Source organism: Myotis daubentonii, chromosome 1 (genome assembly GCF_963259705.1).
Source record: "Myotis daubentonii chromosome 1, mMyoDau2.1, whole genome shotgun sequence".
NCBI classification, from domain to species: Eukaryota; Metazoa; Chordata; class Mammalia; order Chiroptera; family Vespertilionidae; genus Myotis; species Myotis daubentonii.
The window spans coordinates 30,059,609-30,074,628 of NC_081840.1; the positions used below are offsets into that span (position 1 = coordinate 30,059,609).

Sequence of the window (15,020 nt, forward strand, 5' to 3'; positions counted from 1 at the left end):
GCTCCCTAGTTTTTATATTCAAAAATTAATCTCTCTGCATGAAAAAGAAGGGTCCACTACTATATTAAAAATATAGCTTCTATAATTCACTGTTATGAACAACATGAAGCAAATCTACATCACTTGGAAAGAGATATCAAAATGTCTATGTGTGGTGAAAACATTAGGTTAACTATGCATTTTCCAATCAGCTTTACAGAATTTCTCCCAAGTTCCCCTTGAAGAGAATAAATCAGAACAAAGCAGAAGTATAATTTCAATGAAAAATAAACATGAACCCCCTTCTCCCAAGGATGTGAATTTTAAGGCCCAGGATAGTAGATCCCAAAGGGTTGCAATTTTCCTATCTGTAACAACAACCTCAAATCAGACAAGATATATAGGAAAATGGACAAGTTGTATATTAACAAAATACAAGACTATCTTGCAGTTTGCCTTAAAAAAATCTATTCTAGTGATTTAAGGCAGATATTGAGAAAGCATTATGATTCTTAAAGCAGGAAAAAATACATATCTCCTCCTATCCCCCTAGAAATTATACCTGCTCAAAACATATCCTTATGGAATTTGCCTTAAGCTCAGAGGTTGAGCTGTTTCACTAGACAAAACACAGAAAAGCAACTTGTTCCATACTAATTACCAGAACTCCTGCCCCAGCTTTTTTCAGTTTAAAGAATCATTACACTTAACCCCAGAATATAGCTTGTATTTTAATGGAATACTCAGGTGGATTTTCACTTGAACACTTAAGCCAAGCCTTAGGAGTCTGGGTACAGTGGAAGACCCCAGTTTGGTTTCTGTATTAAAAGAGGGGGGAAAGGAGTTTACCCAGATCATCTCCCCTTAAGTTGTTGGTAATTAAAGCAGGAAACTCATTTGAGAATTAGACAAGATTTAGATATATTTCATCTCATATTAAAGACCAACTTGAGTAAAAGAGTACCAAGAGAAAATTGAAAACTCCAAGACAGTAATTTTCAGATCAATTTCAGCTTTACTTTGAATTTGTATGTATGCAATTGTGTGCAAAAATAATGTCTGTTCTTGACTTTACTGCAATGTTGACTTTCCTCTTGTAGTGCATAAAAATAAACAATTCAAGCTTCTATGTATTTTATTGTTACCAAGCTTCCACAGAACATGTGTGCAAACTTCAGGTTTCCCATCTCAAACTAAGCTAACCAAAAATGCTCAAGTCAGCAAACAGCAAAATGCATTAAAGAGAAACCTCAAATAATCAAACTTTAGAACTAACTTTTTATAATTAAACTAAGCTGTTGCTCCTTTCCTTTCATATGCATACACTGGGCTAAAGACTTCCAAAAATAGATCTCATACTTGGCACAGGACATTTAAAAGAAGAAACAAAAACAAAGGAAACAAATTAGAGAAAGGAAAAGAGGTTTACGCTGACTGCAGTGCAAGCTTAGTCCACTTCTTCGATGGTGGGTCCCCCGGAGGCTCCAGACCCGCCGCCGCCAGGGCCGCCTTGGTAAAGTTTGCTGATGATGGGGTTGCACACTCTCTCCAGCTCTTTCTGCTTGTGTTCATACTCATCTTTCTCTGCCATCTGGTTTCGGTCGAGCCAGTTGATCACCTCCTGACACTTGTCGAGGATCTTGTTTTTGTCCTGCTCGCTGATCTTGCCCCTCAGTTTCTCGTCTTCCACCGTCTGCTTGATGTTGTAGGCATAGGACTCCACGGCGTTTTTGGCGGCGACACGGTCGCGATTGGCCTCATCTTCCGATTTGTACCGCTCCGCCTCCTGCACCATCCGGTCGATGTCATCCTTGCTCAGGCGACCCTTGTCGTTGGTGATGGTGATTTTGTTTTCCTTACCCGTGCTCTTGTCGGCGGCGGTGACGTTGAGGATGCCGTTGGCGTCGATGTCGAAGGTGACCTCGATCTGGGGGACCCCGCGGGGCGCCGGGGGGATCCCGGTCAGGTCGAACTTGCCCAGCAGGTTATTGTCCTTGGTCATGGCCCGTTCGCCCTCGTACACCTGCACCAGCACGCTGCTCTGGTTGTCTGAGTAGGTGGTGAAGGTCTGCGTCTGCTTGGTGGGGATCGTGGTGTTCCTCTTGATGAGGGGGGTCATGACGCCGCCGGCCGTCTCGATGCCCAGCGACAGCGGGGTCACGTCGAGCAGCAGCAGGTCCTGCACGTTCTCCGACTTGTCTCCGATGAGGATGGCCGCCTGCACCGCGGCTCCGTAGGCCACCGCCTCGTCGGGGTTGATGCTCTTGTTCAGCTCCTTGCCGTTGAAGAAATCCTGCAGCAGCTTCTGGATCTTGGGGATGCGGGTGGAGCCGCCAACCAGCACAATCTCCTGGATCTGGCCCTTGTCCAGCTTGGCGTCGCGCAGCGCCTTCTCCACCGGCTCCAGGGTCCCGCGGAAGAGGTCGGCGTTGAGCTCCTCGAAGCGGGCGCGGGTGATGGACGTGTAGAAGTCCACGCCCTCGTACAGCGAGTCGATCTCGATGCTGGCCTGCGTGGACGAGCTCAGGGTGCGCTTGGCGCGCTCGCAGGCCGTGCGCAGCCGCCGCACCGCGCGCTTGTTGGGCCCGATGTCCTTCTTGTGCTTGCGCTTAAACTCCTCCGCCAGGTGGCTCACCATGCGGTTGTCGAAGTCCTCGCCGCCCAGGTGGGTGTCGCCGGCCGTGGACTTCACCTCGAAGATGCCGTCCTCGATGGTCAGGATGGACACGTCAAAGGTGCCGCCGCCCAGGTCGAAGATGAGCACGTTCTTCTCGCCGCCCGCGCAGCCCTTCTTGTCCAGGCCGTAGGCGATGGCCGCCGCCGTGGGCTCGTTGATGATGCGGAGCACGTTGAGGCCCGTGATGGTGCCCGCGTCCTTGGTGGCCTGGCGCTGCGAGTCGTTGAAATAGGCCGGCACCGTGATGACCGCGCTCTGCACCTTGCCGCCCAGGTACGCTTCGGCGATCTCCTTCATCTTGGTGAGGACCATGGAGGAGATCTCCTCCGGGAAAAAAGTCTTGATCTCGCCCTTGTACTCCACCTGCACTTTGGGCTTCCCTCCCTCGCTCACCACCCGGAACGGCCAGTGTTTCATGTCCGACTGCACCGTGGCGTCCTCGAACTTACGTCCGATCAGCCTCTTGGCGTCGAAAATGGTGTTGGTGGGGTTCATGGCCACCTGGTTCTTGGCGGCGTCGCCAATGAGGCGCTCGGTGTCGGTGAAGGCCACGTAGCTGGGGGTGGTGCGGTTGCCCTGGTCGTTGGCGATGATCTCCACCTTGCCGTGTTGGAAGACCCCCACGCACGAGTAGGTGGTCCCCAGGTCGATGCCGATAGCCGGGCCGCGGGCAGACATCCTGACTGAGAGAGAAGCGAGCGGTGTGAGGCGAGAACACCAGGGAGAGAAAACCCGCGGCGTCAACTAACGGTCGCCGTGCACCTGACCCCGGCCGTGCAGCAGCGCCTCCCGCTCCGCGCCGCTCGGCTCCCGGCTCTTATAGCCGCCGCCCTGCCGCCCTGTGGGGAATCCCAGAGCCAATCGGCTCCCCGGACCGCCCGCCGAGGCTTGCCTTGGTCGGAGTGACCCGCCCGGGGCCCAACAGCTTTCCAGCGAGTGAGGGGCGGGACCGCGGCCCGCGCCAGGCGCCGAGGGGCGGCCGTTATGCAAATGAGGCCCCGCCCTTGTCTCCTAGCGGCCGGGCCCGCGGCTGCTCTCGCGCCGCCCCGGCAGCTTGGGGGCGTTAGGCTCGCACACGCCCCCCGCGCCCCCAGGTGTGTGCGCGTTTTCTAGATCTTTGCCTTCCCTAAGGCGGGATTCGTCAACGTCCTTTAGATTGGCAGGGCACGCGGCCAATGGGCAGCGCGGGCTTCCAAGTGGGGCGGGGAAGGAACGGCTGGGGCGTGGTGGGAGCGGCGCGCGGAAGGGGACCGGGAGAGGGGAGTCACCTGGGATGTTCGCCCAGTTTCTGGGCCCCAAGTGCAGTTCAGCGCCAAGTGAACCGACTACCCGAGCTCTCGGGGACAGGGCAGTTCCTTGGGTGGGCTGCACCGAGGAAATAGGGCCAGAACCTGCTTTTTTAATGTTGACGTGGCCTCGGCGTGAAGGCGACTCCCCCTAAGTCGGAGGCGAAAAGGAAATAACGCTGGTGTGCTGGGATCGGGCTGCCGGCCGCCCAACATTTTACTGGGCACTTGGCGTACCTCGCAGCGTCTCAGTAGGTGTGAGCGCTCGGTGTAAACTGCCTGGCGGGCGAGGACAGCAGGAGCCCGGGCGGGAGCCCGAGAGAGAGCCCGAAAAGGCCGACCTTCCTCCCCACGCCCCGACTCCCGCGCCGCGCGCAATAGGAACTGGGGCGTGGCTGCAACTCGCCTCCCCAGCGTTTAAACTTTCTCTACCTCGCTTTCCATTTTTCCTGCTGGCCCTGCCCCTTTAAGCTTCCTGATTTCGTCTCCCTGTTCTCTCCACTGCTTTCTTTATTTTGGATTTCAAGGGCTTTATCAGCCACTTTGAGTTAATCATGGGATCAATCTATAATCAGACCCTCACGTTTGCTCCCTAAAATAACCCAGCCTCACGCCCAGCTCCCCCCCCCCCCGCCCGATCCTCTCATCCCCAGCCGCCGCGCACGCGCTCGTGTTTGTGACCCGAGTCGTGTTTGTGACAGCTCGCCCGAGTGAGACTTTCTTTAGCTCACGTTACATTAGAGGCATAAACCCCCAGAGAAGGTAGGTGAAAAGAACAATTCGTTTTCTAAGAGGAGCCTGAGACTAGGGTTGGAAGTCCTGCCTGGCACCCGGTGCCGGGGTAGAAGCTGACTCCGATAAATGGGCTCCTGACGGAAACAGCAACAACATCGCTGGGCTAACACTTCATGGCGGGAGGAAGCTGTAGGCATTTCTTCAACAAGCTTTAAGGGGCACCTTCCATGTGAGAGTAAGAAGACAAATGAGATTGTGAGGCTGAGAGTCTAATAAAGAGATAAACGTAATTGGAGAGCAGTGCTATGGGAACACAAAGGAGGGGCACATGCGGACGGGAAAGTGCCGGGAGGGCTTCCTGGGAGAGATGACATGCCGAGCCAGGCGCGGGGGTTTGCCAGCAAAGCGGGGAGGAAAGGCATTGTTTGCATGGGTTGTAGTAGCTGGGGTAAGAGGAAAGCATCGTATCCTGGGGCAACTACAAATCTCATACAGACTGGTGGTCCTACAGGAGCGGGGATACAAGCAAGAAAGAGCGTCTTCAGGTGGACAGGATGGGTTCGGGAACTTCACCTGCCACGATTTCCACCCCCTGGGGCTATGGGAGGTGGGGAACATCCTTTGAAAGAGGGTAGGAATGGATAGCCCATATCAAAGTTGTGTAAGACAGTGCTGGAGCAAAGTTTTTGTCTGGGAAACATAAGTAATCTGTGGCCTAGAAGTAATGTTGCTAGAACCCTATAAAGCAGCGGTTCTCAACCTGTGGGTCCCGACCCCTTTCGGGACTGAACGACCCTTTCACAGGGGCTGCCTAAGACCATCGGAAAATACATATATAATTACATATTGTTTTTGTGATTAATCACTATGCTTTAATTATGTTCAATTTGTAACAATGAAATTGGGGTCACTACAACATGAGGAACTGTATTAAAGGGTGGCAGCATTAGGAAGGTTGAGAACCACTGCACAGCCTATCCATGAACATTTACCTTTCTTTTACCTAGTTGTATATGTAATCTCCAACATTTAAAAACACGTTTCCTACTAATTTGTTCACCTCATTAGTTAAATAGTATGGTTTTAACCACAATTCCCATCTCCTTTTCCATGGAAAAAAAATTAAAGAAAAATATGAACTAGGAAATCTTTTGAAGAAAATATTAGGAAGACAAAGATAAAACCAAAAGTTTTCTACTGAAGCTGCCTTAAATTGTGAGTACATATCTCTTGATTTTATTCTTGCAAATTATTGTCTTTTATGTAGTTATTTAAAAAGGGGGGATTAGAGGGCTGGAGAACCATCCAAATCTTTGTAGAACTAATATGATGTGATTTAGAAACAGACTCTCAGCTACAACTGAAAGCAGAACTATAAGAAAAACAAACTCTTCAGATCTCTCACACATTTACTTCAGGCAAGGCAAGATTGCAAAAAGCAAACATGCCAATTGTTATACACAAACACTAAAATTAAAACTTCAGGAGGGTGAGGTTCTTAGTAACTATGTACTATCTCTATGTACAGTTATTACAAACAACTCTTGCAATCTAACGACCACATTCATCTATAACATGGCTTTGTAAAACCACAGTAGCAATTTATCTGTATTTTCATTAGCAATATATCTTTTTTCTGCTCTTTTTACCTAGTAAACATGTTTCACACTTTAGATGGCATCCTGAGCTTTCCCTAAAAAGATGTAGTATTTGCATTTGATCTTATATGAAACTAGAGGCCAGGTGCACAAAATTTGTGCACTGGGGTGGGGGGGGGCGGTGTCCCTCTACCGGCCTGCACCCTCTCCAATCTGGGACCCCTTGGGGGATGTCCGACTGCCTGTTTAGGCCTGATCTCACAGGTCTCACAATCTGGGACCGCAGGCTCCTAACTGCTCGCCTACCTGCCTGCCTGATTGCCCTCAACTGCCCTCCCCTGCCAGCCTGATTACCCTCAACTGCCCTCCCCTGCTGGCCTGATTGCCCCCAACTGCATTCCCCTGCCACAACCCGCCTCCTCCACTGGGACCCTCCTCCTCCACAAGAGGTGGTGGAGATGCCCGGACCTATGCGCTGCGTAGAGCTGCGGGACCCCCAGGCCTCACCGTGTGGATCAGCTGCCGGGACCTGCCTCCATGCATGTGGCCATCTTGTGACAAAGTCGTGTGAGGGCGTGACACCACCTAGGCTTTTATTATTTAGGATAAACTTTTTTAGTCCTAGAACATTACCATACACTGAGCATCCTTGGAATTTTTACATTGTTCTATATTGGTATTGATTTTTAAAAATCTTGTTCTTTTTGATGATTGTGACTCAGAATTCATTAAAAATATAGTCTATTAAAATTATCAACTTAGCAAATTTATGATCAAATAATATTCATCACAGCCAGCACAGTGCAGCAAAACAGGTAAACTCTACTAGTGGGAATGTAAATTAGTACAGTCTTTCTGGAAGGCAATGTGATAATATTTTTTCTTTACTTTAAATGCGATCATATCCTTTATTTAGCATTACCATGTGGGATTCATCCAGAAATAATAGAACATTCAGGTAGTATTATTTATGATAACAACATTAAAAAGGAAATGGCTTAAATATCTGACAATAAGAAAATTATTACATCAATTATAGTATATCTATATGATGAATTATTATGTAGCCATAAAAATTGTTTACAAGAATTTTAATGACACAGAAAAATGTTTTTGACATAATTAAGTGGAAAATAAGATACAAGACTTTTGTAACTTCTTATCCCATATGTAGGATTATCTTATGTATATGAAAAATGCATCAAAATTGGTTCTCTCTAGATGGTAGGATTATCAGTAATTTTTCTAAATACCCTTATGTTTTTACAATTCATTTTTGAAACTTGACTATTAACATTCACTCAAGACAAAGTTTACTAATCCTACTACTTACATAGAAATTACTACTGATTTTCACCAAATGAAATCTGTTTGGCAGATTATAAATATTATGTGTTTCAAAGTATTTTTAAAATCCAAAGGCTGAGGTTCAGCACAGTGTGGAAAAACCAAGAGTTTTAGTACATATCAAACCCTCTTTAATTAATCCTTAACAGCCAGAAAAGTCCCTGGAACACAGTAGTGATTCACTAGTTCAATGTTTATTAAAAGTGACCAAAAAACCTGAATATTTTTCCTGTATAAGAGGAAGATTATCTGCCTACCTCTTATATTTCTGTACTCAAACTGCAAATACCAAAAGATGAAACAAAATCACATCTGAAAATACTTGTACTAGAGATACAAAGATGAATAAAATAAGGTCTAAAACTTTGTACATGGATAGTCAGGCTTGCTCTAGGGAGACTAAGAATAAATTTTTTCCAAAGTACTAGGGGAAAAATTTTTTGGATTTTTCTGGTACCCTCTCAGTCCCTACCTACCCAGGTTCAACCTTCATAAAGTTTGTGGATTGATTTGAGGAGGTAATGTTGGCCTGAAGAGAAGGTGGAGTAAGTAGCAGCCTATAAGTTGAAAGCCTATGAGCAAACTGGTGTCAAACTAATTATTATATTTAAGACCTCTGTACATACTGTCATTTTGTAATTCTTGGAAGTATCCTGTCCCAATATGTTTATCCAATCACCTGTCATATAGGAAAAATTTTACTATTTGCTTCTTTGAGTCTTGGAAAACTGTCTTTAAAAGTTACAATTAAATTATAGATACACGGTAGCCTGGGTTAGGACACTACCATGCCTGGCACTGCAGGCTATCAGAACCAAACCTAGAAAAAAGGTTTTTCCAGGAGAGAGATCTGTGACCACAGCAGATTATAAATACCTACTTCAGTTTTGTAGAGGGCTAACTTGGAGAATAGACTCTTGTGGAATAGTCTGAAATAATCTGAAAGAAGTCAGACTCGATATGCCATTATTGGTGACACTTACTAAATTAAGTGAAATTAAAATTAACTGAAACTATGACAATCGTCTTTGAGAACTGATCTGAAATGAAGAGAGTACTCATTGCTGATCACTTGAAACAAAATTAATAAGCTCTTTAACTGAAAAGAAACAAAATGAATTATACTGGTTAGGAAGTTATTTCTATAAATAAATTGTTTGTTATTCTGAAAAACGAATTAACCAAACCTTTGAAAGAGCTAAATACTATGTCAGTGGATTCTTATAAATGTTTATTTTTGTATTATAAAGAAACCTAATTAATGTGTTGCCACCTGTGTTTGCTATGAATTAGTACTTTTGCAGTCATTGTGTATTAAAAAAAAAAACAGGATTTGGCAGTAATCATTTTAGTAATTCTCTTTGTGTACTTCTGAAGCTTCTCAGGACTACTATAATTAGCTACGTCAGATAGTTTATTATTTTGGTATTACAGAATGGAAGGAATTGATAACATTTCAGACAAATAATTTTTTAAAAGTCAGGTTGAAAAGTACAGTATAAATAAAAGTAATATACAAACAGTTTAACTTCTGAACATAGAGGAGGGAATTTTATTAGGTAAAAGCAATGGATTAGAAATGTAACAAAAATTCTCCATGTAACCCAATAAACTCCATTTTGTAGTAATATACAGAAAATAATCAAATTGTAGAATGCATTTAAATCACTTGTTATTCCTTATATTCATATTCTAGTAGTCAAAATTTAAGCATATTTATTTTGTGAATCTAATTCTACCAGTAAATTAAAAATTATTGAATCTCTACTATATTGATCTGGAACCTTTAATTATTGATAATATTTTTTATCTTTTCTGTTTCCTACTTGTTATAAGTCTGTTGTTCTGTAGGCTTCCTCATGCTCCCAAAAGAGATTAACTCTAGTTTTGTTTTTTCAGAAACTAACAGTTTTCTAAACTTATTTGTTTTATTTTAAAGCAATTGAATTCATATGATTTTGAAATCTTTAGTGGATTTCTATTCTCCCTTCTTGCTGCAGGACCCACACATTGTAATTAACTTTTTCTGATTTTTTAATCTAATTATTAGAATGAATATTCAACTTATCCTATCTTATAGCTAGAGAGTTTAAATTACTTAACCTCTGCATATACTATTATGAATACTCTAAGTTAGATCTCTTTGTGCAACTCCTTATTAAAATATTTGATTAGGTATGAAAACATAATAAACACTTTTGAAAATATATGACATCTTAATATTGTACAATAAAATAATAACAATAATAATAATGAATTGGGTACACAGTTAACCAAAAGTAAAACTACAAGTATACTCACAATAAGAAAATAATATGGCTAGAAATGTATTTTTTGAAAAGTATTTGTAGCCAGGTTAAAATTTCACCAAACATTTCATTTCCCCCTGAAAGGACTTTTAAAATGTTAACCATTATTTTATTCGATACTTAGTTGAATTTTATCTTGAAATTTGAAAACTGAGAAACATTAATACTAAAAACAAGTGTTTAACAGAAACTCATTCTGTCCTATTAAGGTATATTGCTAAGTTCAAAAGAAAATAATGCCTTAAGATACACTCTTTTTGGTTGTCTGTGAATTGTGAAAATCTACCACTATTGAAGAAATACTACCACTTCTGTTTTTTCCTTCAAGTTAACAGACTTAAAAGGAAGCTTCATTAATATTAATAATCAAGTTTGTATCATATATACAGTAAAAAAAGGGTAAATGTTACATTACAGTAATAATATTATCTTTTCTTGTTAAAGTATTGTTCTTGCTTTTTTTTCTCTGTACCCACATTTTTATTTACATTCTACATATTTTTATGTATTTTTAACTGTATAAAAGCATTTAATAATATGTAAACTCTGGTTCAGATTAAGTTTAGAATTATATGTTTACACAGTTATGTGATTACTAGAGGCCCAATGCATGAAATTCGTGCAAGGGGCTCGGCCCTAGTGGCCGTGGTGGCTGCCTCAGCCCTCACAGCCCCAGCTTCATCCGGAAGGTCAAGGTCACCGGGAAGGTTGTTCGGCTGCCTGGTCTAATTAGCATATTATGCTTTTATTACTATAGATAGATATTTACAGTAGCCTAGCAAGCCTTTTAGAAGGGACCCTTGAAGATAATCAGCATATAGTTTCATTTTAGTGTAACTTTACCCATTGAAGTCTTATGAATATTCTACTTTTCTTTAGCAGATTTTCCACAGATACTAAGAGAGTCGCCGTGATTCAATTTTGTCACAACAAAGTGATTTCAAAGTGGTCTTTTCTGAGTTTTCTTGGATGCTTGTAACTGGAACATTTGGGGCTGATGAGGTTTGTCAGGAAGACAGAAAAGATGGTGTCACTTCAGATCTGATATTCCTGGGTCTGGATTTAAAGATTATCTGTTGAAGATTGATTCTTCCCCAGGTCCTCTCCAAATTCAGATCTCACTTCTCCAGAGGTTTAGAAGGCCCTATTTCACCACTGCCACACAGAAAAAGACAAAACTCAAGAAAGATAATATTACAAGTTGACTGCTCTGCAAGATACATGTCTTAGGTCAGAATTTTATGGCTTTTGGCATCAGACCAGCACACTATTAATAGAACAAAGAATGGAAACAAAAGCATAGTTCCTAGAACTTGAATTTATTTAATTTCTTCCCCAATGTAACTCATTATACCCTTCAAATATATGGCGTTCTTATCACTCAAATAATTCTCCCAACTATAGGGACACTTTTTCACCCCTTGCATTATCTAAGCTAGAATGGGTAAAGCACATAAATATGTAACATAAAGATAGGATGTCAGCCAGGTAGATGAAAGTAGGGAGGAAGGAAATAGTGTTTTCCTTCAAATAATTTTACAGTGTACTTTAACTTATTACTGGCAAATCTGTTTGAAACATAGACCTAACAAATTTAAAAGTGAAACATCAAGTTTAACATGGTTTTCTCCAAATATTAAATACTGAATACCCTCTGTAAATGAAAATTAAGTACACACACACAGATTTTTCCTTCAAATTCCTAAATTCACAGCTTCTCTAACCTGCCCCAGTGATTGTGGGTAAAATTATATTTTTTGCAACAACACTTTGCCTTAATTTTTTAACAAAGAAATTGTTTCTTAAAATACTTCCACCCCCCACCCCCACATCAGGGAACATATAAGCATTTGAAAGAAAAGATGACTTTCATAATCTATATGCTTAGAATTATTTCATCTAAAAATGAATCCTGTTAATTCCCATTGGTATAAGCAATTGCTTTAAATAGAATAAAAACATAGTAACTTTTTAAAGTTTAACTGGGGGCTTCATAGGCTGTCTACCTAACTATTCCTTTCTCAATAGGTGAGGATATAGAAATTTTCTCACATAAAATTAATATTCCTGACTCTGAAATGAAACCATGTCTCTTTTTTTTTTGGGGGGGGGGGGAGGTCATCCTTTGATTTCCTGTGATTTCTGACTTATTATAATGCCAATTATACATTGATGCATTCAATTCAGAGCCAAGCACTGAGTTATAATCTTCACAACCATCTTTTCCTGTTAACAAATGAGTAAGATAATGAGAAATCATAATGGTTTCCTGCCCCCTAGTGATCCGTGGTGGATTTTGATAGAAAGGACGAACAATTGTCACTAATGAATTTCAATGATTTGGTTTTCCTGAATATAAGGTAACAACTTAAATAGGACTTAAAGTTCTTAAAGCTAAAATCAAGTAAGCAAGTACATATAAATATGTAGGTGGTATTACATTGGTTTAAAATTAGCATGAATTTACAAGCTGCTACAGTCATTTAATTTTTACCAATACAAGTTCTAAATCCTTGCATTTTGCCTCTTGCTAGCATATAGTTTTATAAGTAGCTAAATTTCATCTGGTTTTAGTGAGACTCTTCCCATGTTACCCAGTAAATATGTCCTTGAGTTTGATAGACCATGAAAAGGGGTTACCTAAATTATATAGACATTACCCATTCTTCTAACTTAAAAAATAAAATTTGGCAGATAGATCCTTGAAGTAGTAGATTTAACACAGAAGTAAAACCTATTGTATAGGCTGTAGAAATCTGGCAATAGATGCAGGACATTAAAATCAGTTTCAGTTGGGAGGAAACTCTGACTTAAACCATTAAATAACTGTCCATTTGTTTAAACTTTGCCTCTAGGTTAGGGTGGATATACAGCTGTTGTTTCCTGAAATTATCTTTCATTTCTTTACAAGTACGACTTGTTAAAATTTACACTAGAAAGCCATATTTTTTTTTTGTAAATTGAATTACAAATGGCTAGAAAAAAATTTTTAATGTTTTTTGACTTTTTTTTTTTTTTTTAGAGAGGAGGGGAGAGATAGAAATATGGATGAGTAACATCTACATCCACAGGCTGCCTCCTGCACACCCCCTACTGGGGATCGAGCCCACAACCCAGGCATGTGCCTTGACCAGGAATCTAATTGTGGACCTCTTGGTGCTGAGTCAACTTTCAACCAGTGAGCCCCACCAGCTGGGCAAAAAGAACAACTTTTGTTTTGGGGCAAATTGTGATTGCTCTATAAACTTTAATCAAATCAGTCACTATATGGTAATTAGGGATTTTGTCTTGTTTTTTAGCCAAAGAACTGAAAAATTTCTTATCCACATCTTTTGTTAAGGCAAAAAGAGGAAACTGTTTATTCTGGGGTCCTGATTTTTCTTGGGAATGTTTTCAAATGATTTGAGTTATTCATCAGTTTCATAATCAGTAAAAGGAAATGAGCGTTGGTGGGGAAAATTAAACATAAAGGTCAGGAATAAGGAAAAGAGAGGAGGATAGTTCACAAATATAGAAATATGTAAGTTGAATTCAAATTAATTTTTAATTGAGCACCTACCATGGGTCCCAAAAGTGGCTGACAATACCACTGTCTTAAATTTAAATAAAGAAAATGGAAACATATCAGTATTTAGTCTTTATTTCTAAAACATCATCCTGAATGACCCATTCAAATAAAAAGTTTTGTTTTCAACTGATTCTTTTTACATTATTCAACATGTTCATTAGGTACCCACTATTACCAGCTATGTTACCAGGCACCTCAGATGAGAGGTGATGGACAAGAAGCACAGTCTCATAGGAGCTTTATCACGTGTTCCTAGGCTGAAAAGGCCCTTCTTTTTACTTCTTGGTAGGTGGAGTATGTAGCTTAGTGGTGAAATACAGGAATGTAGAAATCAGATAGGTCTAGGTTCAAATTCCAACACTCGTATCTAGTATTTAGTTTCTGTGTGGTCTCAGGAAAAAAGTCTCTCTGAACCTCAGTCCCCATCTGGAAAATTAGAATAATACTTACCTCATAAGGCTGTAAAGATTAGAATTATACATGTAAAGCATTTAGCAGCGTAAAAAGAGTGCTAACTAAATGGATGTGAGGATTACTAGTGAGAGCCTGGGATGGATGGATCATGGGTTTCCAAATCTGGCCTGCCACTTCAACTTCTTAACACCAAATATAACTCTGCTTGCTTCAGTTCCCTGGCATTCATCTGTCACCCTGGCTACTATACCCCAAGTATTAAGGAGAACATACCACAAGGATATGTTCCCACAGAACTTTTCAGTACCTTAGGATCCTAGTAATGCTAGGGTGCCTGCAGAACAGTAGCATTTATCACTGAGAAGCATTTGATGATACACAGGAGGTGGGGATGGTGAGGAAAAATGAGGAACTGACCAAAGTAGATTAATGGAAAAAAAAAAAAAGAATTTTAACTCATAAAACCATTTAAAATTAAGAAAAAGAAACCAAATTTCTTTATTCTCAACTATATGTGCACATACACATTCAGGTTATTTTTCTTTTGGTTGGTACCGATTCAGCTTTTAAAAATAATGACAAGTTTTTGTTTAGCAATTTCACTGTTTTTTTGGGGGGGATTTCCCAGAGACCTATTAAATATGGAAGTTCCTTAAGTGATTTAGGGAAACAAGTTATTGTTTTTTTGTTTTGTTTTTTCAAGTTACTGTTTTAACCAGGGAGAAAGTTGGCAAAAACCACCACCCTCACTTCCAATTCTTTTAGAATATAAAAATTGGTATATTATCTCAAGTATTTAGGCATGTCCTTGGCATGTTCATAATTGTTTTCTTGGGCATTCTATAGCTCTAACTCAATTTTTTAATCTATTCAAATTATTTTTAAAAAGTGTTTTTGATTTATAGAGAGAGGGCGAGGGAGGAAGAGAGAAACATTAATGTGGGATCGAAACATCGATTAGCTGCCTCCTGCACACCCTAGACCAGGGATTGAGCCCACAACCCAGCCATGTGTACTGATTGGGAATCAAGCAGCAACGTTTCATCGCACAGGATGATGCCCAACCCAGCCACACTGGCAGGGCATAATCAAATTATTTTAACCTAC

General features: G+C 41.3%; 2 protein-coding genes and 1 non-coding gene across 4 annotated transcripts in view; 1 reads left to right on the plus strand and 2 right to left on the minus strand.

The window, feature by feature from the left end:
• Positions 1-974: 974 nt before the first annotated feature.
• On the minus strand, positions 975-3,551 carry HSPA2 (heat shock protein family A (Hsp70) member 2). Its single transcript, XM_059693868.1, has one exon. The coding sequence runs from the start codon at positions 3,332-3,334 to the stop codon at positions 1,427-1,429; it is 1,908 nt and encodes a 635-aa protein (XP_059549851.1). The 5' UTR covers positions 3,335-3,551; the 3' UTR covers positions 975-1,426.
• Positions 3,552-7,797: 4,246 nt separating this feature from the next.
• The window catches only part of ZBTB1 (zinc finger and BTB domain containing 1), a 32,877-nt gene continuing 25,654 nt past the window's right edge, over positions 7,798-15,020 (minus strand). Inside the window, exon 3 of one of the 2 annotated variants that reach the window (XM_059693856.1) lies at positions 7,798-11,086. In XM_059693856.1, the coding sequence (XP_059549839.1) occupies positions 11,050-11,086 (37 nt within the window). In that variant the 3' untranslated portion in view covers positions 7,798-11,049. Of the gene's footprint in view, positions 11,087-12,047; positions 13,926-15,020 lie in introns of those variants that run through there. The other variant, XM_059693846.1, reaches the window with a different exon arrangement.
• LOC132225269 (small nucleolar RNA SNORD2) lies at positions 8,628-8,696 on the plus strand. The gene has a single exon (XR_009450828.1). It is a non-coding gene; the product is annotated as a small nucleolar RNA SNORD2 (small nucleolar RNA).

Coding starts and splice junctions, on each gene's coding strand:
- HSPA2 (XM_059693868.1), bottom strand. CDS start 3,334: ATGTCTGCCCGCGGCCCGGCTATCGGCATCGACCTGGGGACCACCTAC.